General features: G+C 47.4%; 1 protein-coding gene across 1 annotated transcript in view; it reads left to right on the top strand.

Annotated features, from left to right (window-relative positions):
* The first annotated feature begins 1,685 nt into the window (after nt 1-1,685).
* The window catches only part of GRIN3A (glutamate ionotropic receptor NMDA type subunit 3A), a 72,378-nt gene continuing 62,655 nt past the window's right edge, over nt 1,686-11,408 (top strand). The window contains exon 1 of the mRNA XM_040540393.1: nt 1,686-2,417. Within this exon, the coding sequence (XP_040396327.1) occupies nt 1,686-2,417 (732 nt within the window). The remainder of the gene's footprint in view (nt 2,418-11,408) is intronic.

Raw genomic sequence — 11,408 nt, 5'->3', positions numbered from 1 at the left:
AATGGTAATGCACACAGGTGTGAAACAGCGGTAACATGATGGACCTAAGGACATCAGAGGTGAAACCATTTTATAGAGACAAACAAATATCAGCAGGGTTGTACAAGACCTTGGTAAGACCTCACTCTGAATACTGTGTACACCACCAGTGAGCTCCCCTCACGAAAGATGAATTTAGCTCAGAAAACATGCCCTACAGAGCTGTCAGAGGGTAGTGACCACATCTTTAGAGCGTGAATAAGTGTCTCCTGCTACATGGATTCTGTGTACGCCAAATTAAAAAAAAAAAAAAAAAAAAGGAAGAAAGAAAGGGAGTGTATGATGTTACTTCATAAATACCTCTGAGGATAAATCTCAGAGAAAGGCGGAGGAAGGTTAACGTTCAAAGGAGAGGAGCTCTTTACATGAGAGAGCAAGGCCAGCACTAGGACAAGGTGAGCTGCTTGTGCAGGAGCTAAATGAAGATTTCTGACTGCTCCAGAAGCGAAGGTCTCCGTCTGTCTTTCTGCACAGGAGCCCGCAGCACTGAACCAGCCAGGGAAGGATGCCAGGACTGTCAGAGGCACAAAGGAGGTTCGGACTCCGGGTGTCCCCGGGTCGGTGCCCAGGTTATCGCCCCTTTGGTGCACAAGGTGGCTGGGGGACTGGGTGCCGGTGCTGCAGACGAATCGCGGAGCGCAGAATTCAGAGAGCTCTAGTGCCCCGGCCAGAGCATTAAACCGGGTGTTAGCGCGGCTCCCGACCCTGTCTGGGATTAGGGCAAATCACCAGCACCGAGACGCGGCGGGGACTTTGCACAGCCCCGGACACCGTCGCGCCTGTCCCCTCTCTGCCCCGTTTTCCCTAGGGAGAAGTGCTCTCAGTCACAGAGGCGATTTTAGAAAGCGTTTGCGGCTCGCACACGCCGAGGAGCGGCTCCCCGCGAGGCGGCGGCTGCACCAAGAAGGCACCCAGCTCAGCACCCAGCTCAGCACCCACCGCAGAGGGGCTGAGGGGGTCCGCACAGCCGCGGGGTCCCCTCTCTGCGCCCCCCCCCGCCCCCCTCCTCCAGACCCCCCTCCGGCTCTTGCGGGCGGGCAGTCCCGGCCGAAACCCCCCGTCGCGGGCATCCGTCGGGGCCGTCCCGGGACGCGCCCCCGGGGAAGGGAGCGGGCGCATCCCCGTTAGCCCCCTCCTTCCTCCCCGGTGGGCTGGGCGGCACCCGGCCGGCGGGGGCGGTGGCGACTACAAGTCCCGGCTGCCCGGGGAGGAGCCGGCGCGGGGCCGCCGCTCGCCGTCCCTCCCGGTGGGAGCGCAGCGCAGCCCAGCGACCGCCGCCCGGCAGCCCCAACTTTTCCCGGAGCCGGGCAGGGGGCGGGGGGGTGGGGGGGGGGAAGCTGCGGAGCAAGGAGAGCCGGGGGGGGGGGGGCTGCAGCTTGGGGAGGGGGCTGCGTCTTGGGAAGAGGGGGGGCTGCACCTTGGGGAGGGGGCTGCACATAGGGGAGGGGGTCTGCACGTGGGGGGGGGGACGGACGATTGCACTGTGTCGGGGTGCTCCCCGTTGCAGCCAGGGGTCCGCGAGGGGCGGTCCGGGGGCTGAGACCCCTCCTCCTCCTCCTCCGTCCCCGGGGAGGGGGCGCGGTGATAGCGGGGCTCCATGGGCGGCGGCGGGGGCGGCTCTGTGCGGGGTCCGCCCGCCGCGGCTGATGCCGCTGCCGGCCGGCCGCGGGGCGGCTGATGCGGGGCGGGACGGCGCCGGGGCCGGTGGTAGCGGCGGGGGTCGTGGCGGGGGTCTCCGGGCCATGCAGGGGCCGGGGGTGCGGGGTGTCGTGGTCCGGGCGTGCCTGCTGCTGCTGCCGCCCTGCGCCCTGGTGCTGGCGGCGGTGCCGGGCTCCGCGTCCCACCCGCAGCCCTGCCAGATCCTGCGGCGCATCGGGCACACCGTCAGGGTGGGGGCCACCCACCTGCAGCCCCGCTTGGCCCCCGACGCTTGGCCCCGGGAGGGGGCGGTGGAAGGAGGCGGTGGCCTCGAGTGGGGGGTCCCGGCGGGGTCCAGGGGCCGGCGGCCGGGGGGCGGTGGTGAGATGCGGACGCCCCCCGCGCCCTCCCCGCGGGACGCCCTGCTGCTGGCCGTGGCGAACCTGAACGGCGTGTCCGGGCTGCTGCCCTACAACCTGTCCCTGGAGGTGGTGATGGCGATCGAGGCGGGGCTGGGCGACCTGCCCCTCTTCCCCTTCTCTTCCCCCAGCGCCTCGTGGAGCAACGACCCCGTGTCCTTCCTGCAGAGCCTCTGCCACACCGTGGTGGTGCAGGGGGTCTCCGCCATCCTCGCCTTCCCGCAGAGCCGCGGGGAGATGCTGGAACTCGACTTCGTCTCGGCGGCGCTGCGCATCCCCGTGGTCAGCATCGTGCTCGGCGAGTTCCCCCGGCGGAGCCCGGTAAGGAGCTGGGGAGGGGGCGCATGGGGGGAGACGGGCCCCCGTTGCACGGCGAGAGGGCAGCGCCGAGCCCCCGCAGCGCCGGGGTGGTGGGCTGCGGGCGGCGTGGGGAGCGGCAGGGAGCGGGTCCCGCCTGGTGTCTGCGGGGAACCACGCTTCTGCACCCCGGGTGGGAGCCCCGGGGCGGCGGGGGACGAGCGAGCATCCCCCAGCTTGTACGGGAGAGGGACCCGGCGGTGACAGCTCAGCCCGCGCTGAGTTGCGGGGCTGAGAGGAGGAGGCGCGCTCCCGCGGTCCACCACTGCCTGGTGGGAAGGGGCTTCTCTGGAGGTCCTAGGCTTGTCCGTTGGAGAAGCTTCGCGGACCAGAAGAAGGTTGTGAGCCAAAATAAATGGCAAAAAAAAGAGGTTGAAATGAACGTCCAGGATGCTTATTTGTTGCTGGTCTGAATGCTGTGCGCTGTTGGTGTGGGGTAGTGTCGATCGTTCAGCAGGTGACAGATTTCACAGAAGTTGTTCACCATAACTTGACTTTTCATTGAGCTGTCTAAAGCATTAGCATTTTTTTTCCTTACTTTTAGTTCATGCATTTCCGCTAGATCTGGTTTTTGGAGCGCTGAATTGCCCAGCTAAAATAGTAGAAACTAAACTCTGACTGTGTCTGTTTGATCATGTAGCTAAAGTAGTAGCAAAGAAAGTCAGCGTGCTTGACTGTCCTAGGCACAAATAATAGTAGTATCCGAGGGGAGCTAAACTTTCTATCGTGCAGAGACAGCATCTTAATGTTGCACACTCTGGAAAAATATAACAGTTCAGTATGTTGCCAGTGTGGGTTTCATGCCAGAAATCGTGTTCTGGCAAAAGAGTAGGAGGAAAATGCTCTCATCCATGTCGCCCATGCAAGGGAAGTTGCGAGTAAAATGGCAGAAGCTGCCATTTGAGTAGCCAGGAGAAACAATTGCTTTATATAAAAAGACATAGCTCAACTTTGTGCTCAAAATGTAATCAGAAAAAAAAAGATTACCAACTGAATTTGCTTTGCAAAATACAAAAAACATAGCCTGGATATGTATCTTCTATATTTCTTGTGTTAGGTGGTGACAGAAAAGGTGGGAAAAGTTCTAGTCTGTAATTGAAGGTTCAGCCACTGTGTGCTGGTCTAAACTCAGCTAGTTTTCTCTAGCCCAGCAAAAAAAAGAAGGTAATTTGAGTTTCTCTGCAGATTTTTGCACAAACTCAGGGGTAATCAATGCCACCAACTGCCATGGCTGCTGCATGTTTGGTGCATGTAGCACCCAAGTTATCTTGGTTAAATCTACCAACCTTTCAGTTACACTCTCAGTTGTACCTGAGTCAACAGCCAAAGCTTCCTAAGACCAGAGCCTGAACCCAGCATCTCCTTGCTCTGTTAAAATCAGAAATACTTTCTGTTCCATGCCAGATGGGTCTGAGTTCATCTGAAGCTGCCTGAGGACACAAAAGACACATTCAATGCAGGGTTATAGACATTGTTCCTTTCCACAAGCTCCAAGGTTCCTGCTTAACTTCAACGTTATTCTCACTGGGGAGGCGAGTGCTCATTGCCATGGAGGTCTTCATTGGATAAATCTGTTCAAATCAGGACTTTGTTCATAAGCAGATGTTTAAATGTCAGTCTTCAATGGCAATGAAACCAATGCCAGACATTAAACCTGTGCTTAAGTGCTGAATAGATTCATTTTTTTTTTCAGATGAGCTAAAAAAATCACTCTTCAAGGCTTTGTGGAATTAAAAAAATCTCAGCCTTATTCAAAGACCAGCAGGTAATACAAGCCTATTAATCTCCAAAATTGGCTTGGAGAGACTGAACATCTCTCTGAACACTTTGTTTCGTACCCTCCTGTAGTATACACCATTTTAGGCCAACTCTGGAGGCCTTACCTCACACACTTCCCACAGTTACGGGATTTCCAACACTGTCCCGGTCCCGGGGACCTGGCAAGGTTGGCCATAGCAGCCCCCGATGCCTTACTGCCTGCTGCACCCCAGGATTTTGTCGGTCTGTCTCACACTAGTAGTGGTATGAAGCAGACATCCCCCAGGCCTCCCACCTTCCTGCTCTGCAGGCCTAGGGCCACAGGCCGACCACCTGTAGCAGCGCTAGAGGGGGCAGTCAGCAGTGTCACTGTGGCAGATTTTGCTCATAAATGGTCTGAGTAGACATTATTTTCAGAGGGGAGAAGCCTGAGAGCTGGGGGCTAACTTTACTTCTGAGGTGGGATGCAGCGGCCTGTGTGGAGCCTCCCTCCCTGCAGGTCGCTGGCAGCAAACCCCTCACACGCTTGCCCTTGAAGAGCTTTTCTTTCAGGAGCATCACAGATGTGCTAACAAACATTACATCTGGTGGGCAGTGTCCTAGCAGCCAATCCGCACTCTTATTTCAAGATTTTGTTAGGATGATTTTACAGTAGCAACAAACAAGATCTCATTTTCCATGTTGTGCCATGATGGAAGTGTACAAATGTGACACCTGTGCTGCTGCTGAGTGCTAACAGTCTTACTACTTCATAGAGATGATAATAAGCAAATACTCATTGTAATTGAAAAGGACTTTGCTCTTTGAGTAGATCTTCTGTAAATGGCAAAAAGCAGTACTTGAAATGAAAAGGAAGATCAGTTTCTAGAAATGAAATATGTTTTAATACTACTGGCTGTTGCCTCCATTACAATCGACACTTCAAAAGTATAACATCAAGAGGAGATCCATGGTCAAAAATGTCAAAAGTAGGCATCTGAAGTAAGCTGGATGCCTAGTGCTTTCGAATGCTGTGCTCGAGCATCCTTAAACTATGTTTCTGATTCAATTCTACCCTTCTGAAGTTAAGGGGATAAAAAAGCTTGCAGTGTTCCTGCACAACAATTAACGATCACATGGCAACAACCATCACAAAGATACAGGGCTTATCCTGTCACAGGCAACAGCTTTTGCTGAAGGCTCGGGGTTGTTTGTGTCAAAACACACAGACAGCTTCAAGGGATGCTACACAGGTTAAAATGTGACTTTTTTTTTTTTTTGATTTGTATATGTGATTTAGTGACTAACATATACTGACAGTAAATCCAGACACTGTTGTGACCTGAAAAAAGCTGTTTTCTTTTCTGAGTTTACTGTCACTCCCGTAAATTTTCACACTCTCAGTAAGCAAAAGTAACAATTTATCACCATCATTCAGTAAGCAAAAAACCACTGGATTTCCTTACTACTTACACGAATGCAGATTGCACTGAAGCTTTGACAGATCATTATTTTGGAGACAGCAGTTCATGAGCACTGATGTCATTGAGGCAAGGCTTGTCATCTACATGTGTTTGAAGGAAGAAGCACACTTCATTTTTTCATTCCAAGACTGCCAATGTCATTAATAATTTTCCCAGAAATGGAACAGGGAAAAGAGATAGGGAACATGAACCACAAGGAGATACAGGGATATCACTTCTAGTACAGAGCCAAGAGTTTGGGAAGGATAGCCCATATATAACCTATAATTTCTATTTTACAGGAGATAGTATCAGAAACACAAGGGAGATAATGTTTGCAGCAGCATTTTCCAAACTTCAGAACTAATGGAGTATTTTTAGTGTGCTTCAGATATATCAGTAGCTCTGATGTCTTTTAACATTAAAAGGAATCTTCTCAGAGCAACAAAACAGAGCAAAATAAATCTGAATCATCTTAGTTCCTGCATTGCCCATCCATGCTTTATCTGGTTTCCTGAGTAACTGGAATTGCCAGCACTGCTGATCACTGCTATGACTTCAGGGAGGGTCAAAAGAATACATAAATCAAATCAGAGTTTTAGGTTAAACGGTGAATTTTCTGGTAAAGTAGGAAGCTCATGCTCAGAATAGAGGCTTTAAAAGAAACTCACCATTAACATCTGATTTTTTGTTTGTTTGGTTGTGTTTTTTTTAAGGAGATCTGTTGTGGTTTAACCCGGCCAGCAGCTAAACACCACACAGCCGTTCGCTCACCCTCCCCCCTCCCTCTCTGGGATGGGGGAGAGAAACGGGAAAGTGAAGTCTGTGAGTTGAGATAAAGACAGTTTATTAAGACAGGAAAATAACAACAACAACAACAACAATAATAATAATAATAATAATAATAATAATAATAATAATAATAATGTGTATGACACAAGTGATGCACAATGCAGTTGCTCACCACCTGCTGACCGATGCCCAGCCTATCCCCGAGCAGCCGGCCCCCCACCCCAGCTAGCCACCCCTAAATATTGTTCAGCATGACGTCAGATGGTATGGAATACCCCTTTGGCCAGTTTGGGTCAGCTGTCCTGGGTCTGTCCCCTCCCAGCTCCTGCTGCATCCCTAGCCTGCTCGCTGGCAGGACAGAGCGAGAAGCTGAAAAGTCCTTGGCTTGGTGTAAGCACTGCTCTGCAACAATTAAAACATCAGCATGTTATCAGCACTCTTCTCATCCTAATCCAAAACATAGCACCCTACCAGCTACTAGGAGAAAAATTAACTCTGTCCTAACTGAAACCAGGATAAGATTAAATTTTCTTTTGAAAAGAAAAAGGGAGTGGGGATGGGGAAAAGCTTCTCTCCAACTAATAGCTCAGAGGCAGTTTTCTTCCTCCTTCAAGACGGGATTGCACTTTTATAGAAAACTCCTTCTGATTGGCAAAAAATAAATAGAACAAAAAATAAAATAAAATAAAATAAAATAAAATAAAATAAAACAAAATAAAATAAAACAAAATAAAATAAAATAAAATCTCATTGTCCAGGGGATACTGCAAAACATCTGCTTAACTGCAGCCTCTGGTAGTTCAATCTATCATTGCTGATTTGACTTGGTCCACATACTGGAATTTGTACTAGCTACTGTACAGAGGAACAATATGTGTTCAGTCTCTCTCTGTGATCAGCCCTCCTCACCTCACTGCATAAATAGCATGGCACACAAGTGTTGGGCACTTGAGGGTTTATGAGAGATGTTCTTGGGGGAAGAAAAGGAAAAAAAGGATGGAAATTGAAAGGCCATTCCTCTTCAGATAAAGGTCTCTCTGCAGTTCTGCTGTAGTGCTCCTTTTGAAACTTGCACAATTTAGGCTACAGTTCTGCTGTAAAGCAAGAGTCTTTTTCTATTGTCACCTAATGTAAAACTACAGTTTGCCTGTAGTCAGTTCTCCTAGAGTCATAAATTCTTTAAACACAAATTTAGAGGTGTAACTCACGTTTTGCTAGCAACATCGTTGTCCTGGTGTCATGTGAGATCTCCTCATTGCAACAGTCCTCTGCTGAAATGTAGCAATGCAATGCTTGCTCACTGATCCCATTTCAGAATCAAGGTGAACTCAGGTACCTGCTAACTGCTGCCATCTCCTGCCTCTGACGTGCTCTTCTTCCCAGTATTTTACATAGTTACCACGTTGTTACTCTGAGAATGGTTTTGCTTGTGGTCCTGGTCTGTGTTGAACATCACGGGCTGTAAGATGAACAGAGTTTTGATGGTTCGCTGGGTTGTTGGCTGAAGCCAATTTGTCTGTTACCTTGAAGTTGACAAATGATGTGTGTTGAAGGGAAAGGAGTTCTTGTTTATATTCTGGTCCATGATCAGAAAGCACCGAGGTTTTCTGAAAGTGATGTTGGCATAACATTCAGAAGTTGTATTGGCACCTAATGTATTTTGAGGGTTTTTTCCTTGTTCAGTGCCTTAGCTCAGGGTCTGTTTTCTCCACCTGTTGTACACCTGATACCCCAGGGTCATCCTTACCTGTCCGCAAAACTGTCATAATAAACATTGTTTGAAATTCTGTTAGAAGACATCCATTTGTTTCAGTTCTTGACTAAAACTGAAAATTGCAGCCTACCTACCCGTGGTGACTTTCTTAAGAACAGTTTGTCTATAAAGAAGCTTTGCATACACAGAAACATGGGACAATGGAAAGAAAATAAAGAACTACCTTCTTTATTCTGCTTACATTATATGAGGAGGATTCAGTTCATTGTGTTTGCAAAGGATCGTTTTTTTGGAATGCAGGAAAGTTGTGAGAGTTCTCTCCTCTGGATCCTTAATTCTAACATCCCATTGAGATAGAAGGAGTACTCTGCTGTACTCTCTGAGTACTCAGTACTCTGCTGGGGTGAACTTTTCCAAATCTGACTTTTCGGTACTATTTCCTACCCCTCTCATTAGAATAAAGCCCCTCAGAAACCCACTGAATTTGCCATCCTACCATTGGGCTTCTAAAATAGGGGTGTCTTGCAGCTTACAGTATTTTAGCATGGCATAAGATAAACGTATACAAACTTTGGGTTGCAAGATTATGTCATTTTGTCAGCTGTTTTGTTATGGAGGAGCAATATCATGAGTTGGAAAAGTGTTTACAAACGTGTTAGTTTAAGACTTGAAGTTCTTTGTAATGCTAGAAGCTTATTTAGTATTCCTTATCACCTAAGTTGGGGTAAAATATTTCATCAGCCTTCTTAAACTCACCTAAGTGTCTTAAACACCTATGGTAGTGTAAAGGTGTTCTTATTTTCTAATGTTCTTAGTTTGTAACACAAGTTGTGAGGCTTGGTTTGGTCAACCACCAATCATAGCATTGTTCACTATCAATAATTTTCTGTACACTTTTCTTTTTCCTGGCAATTATTATTTAAGGAAATGTTAGTCATGCCTCAGTTTGCATGTCTGCTTATTTCTGAGTTGGGGGCAACATACTGATCTGAGACACTAGACACTGGATAGTGCAGGATTGTTTGAAATACATACTCCAGAGATTCTCTGTTCGAGTGGCTTCAGCTCAGCCATGAGCAAAATGTCTCAAATACAGCAAGGATTGACTACCCAGATTCAGAATGTGCGCCACGTCTGTAATTATTTAGGGTATCTGACTTTGACTTTGTGAATCTTTTGATAAAATTATGTCAATGATCACTTTGTTCTTGAAGTGCATCTAGTTCTGTCAAGTTTTATCAAATCACGTAATCAACTTCATAAGCTCTGTTGCAGTTTCAGTTATATTAATTTCATTTGAAAAGGGGGATTAAGTGTTACAATTTGGGGGTTAAATGTTACAATTTGGAAAGGAGGTGGAGGAAAGATGATCCTCTTAGTTGAATACTGTACCAGTAGACATTTATTATATAAACTAAAAGAAAATACATTGAATTCATACAAAAACTCAGAAGCAAAGATACCTGCCTTGTAGCCTGATGTACATTTGTCTGTTAGTCCCCTTCCTTGCTGTACTCATTATATGATAGTAGATTTTGGAGAAAATACACAAGCAGGCTAGTAACAAGATTTTCTCATTCCTCATCTGTGCAGCTTTTCTGATGGGAAAAAAAAAAAAAAAAAAAAGTTAACATCGGATTCAATAACATCCATGATGTTTTCTTTTGTGTTTTTGCTCTTCTAGGTATTCGCAAAATGATGTCTTCCTCATTGCATAGCGTAGAAGAGGTCTTTTATAACATACTGGACAAACACATGTTGATAGTGAGTGAAAAAAATATGGCAGGGTTAAACTATTAATTATTATTTTACTGAATGACAGCCATTGTCAGAAGAAACACCAAACTTAGTGGTATTCACTAAGTAAAAATTAAATATTGGCTGAGATAGTAGATACTAGTAGATACTATATGAATAGAAAAGTTACAGCAGCAAACAGACAAATGTAAGTTAGGGTGTGCAGTATAAATTCCCTCGAGAATTTGTCCAAAAAAATATGAGCACCTCATATTTCCGCTAAAATTTGTAGCAGACCTAAGTAACCTGCGGAAATTAGCAAATAGCCAAGTATCTTGTCATGCTGTATGTTATTCAATTCGACGCTCACAATTAAATTCAAAGACCACTTATAAACATTCTCATCCAGGGTATGTTTAATGGGTTTTTTATTATTTAAACAAATGAAATATTGAAAGCTCATCAAATAAAATGTTTAGTTTGTGTGTTCCATTCATTTTCTGCATGGCTTTCCTTGCAATTTTGTATGTGAAAGAAATCCAGGCATATCACAGCTAGAATTTATATACCTGTGATTAAAAAAAAAACTGGAAAAAGCGTAGTTTTTTTCCACATTCCATATCTGTCTTTCAAAGAAGAATCATGTTTCTGTAGATGGGAGTGAAGAGCTTTTAAAGAGGGGAAGGACCGTGTTTTCAGTTCAGTCGAACAAAAGGACCCACCGAATCTCACTGCCATTCCAGTACTTGCAGAGTTTATTCTGAATAGCTAAAAGGAGACACAGAAAAGAGAGGGAAGAAAACAAGAAATCACAGTGAGAAAACTATAGACATAAGTGTAAGTGACACAGGGGGAGATAAGGAGAAAATAAACTGAACTGAGAAACAAAGGAGGAGATGCCCTTCTCTGACTCTTAAATTCTGTGCCTCCAGAAGCAGAAAAGCAGGAGAACTGAGTTATACATGAAATCACTGTACCAGGCACTGGGGTCACCAAGCAGAGAGCAAAGCATCTCTCCCTTGTCAGGGCTGAATTGGCAGGGCTGCGTTGCTCCCTGGCTAGGGACAGTTGCCTCCACTGTGTAATTCTTCCCAAACAAGTCACACGGACCTCCCAGGGGACTGCTGAGCCAACAGCTTTGCCACGTGGGGGTCAGGCATCTTCTGGTCTAGCATGTCACATCGCCACAAGACAGAGCAAGCTCATGCGAACACATGCAGCATCAGATCAGTAGGTGCCTAAACAGGACTTGCTAATACACGGGAGCAAGTCCAGACACAGCGGCTGTGGGATGGCATCGTTGGACGTCAGTGGCTGTTCTTTACATCTGATCTGGCCCTGATGGGCTGACCATTTCTGCAAGTATCCCATTGATAAGCCAGGCTGGTTCTCACCACCATGGGGAGAGGATGTGCAGATGGTGGAAGTAACAGCAGAACTGGGAGAGGGATTTAAGCTTGAGTAGGCAGCAATGATAGATGATTCATTTATTAAGGGAGTCACACTCGAGCA

Source organism: Cygnus olor, chromosome Z (assembly GCF_009769625.2).
Source record: "Cygnus olor isolate bCygOlo1 chromosome Z, bCygOlo1.pri.v2, whole genome shotgun sequence".
Taxonomy (NCBI): domain Eukaryota; kingdom Metazoa; phylum Chordata; class Aves; order Anseriformes; family Anatidae; genus Cygnus; species Cygnus olor.
The sequence above is the reverse complement of the archived record's forward strand: the minus strand, read 5'-3'. Positions and strand labels throughout refer to the sequence as shown.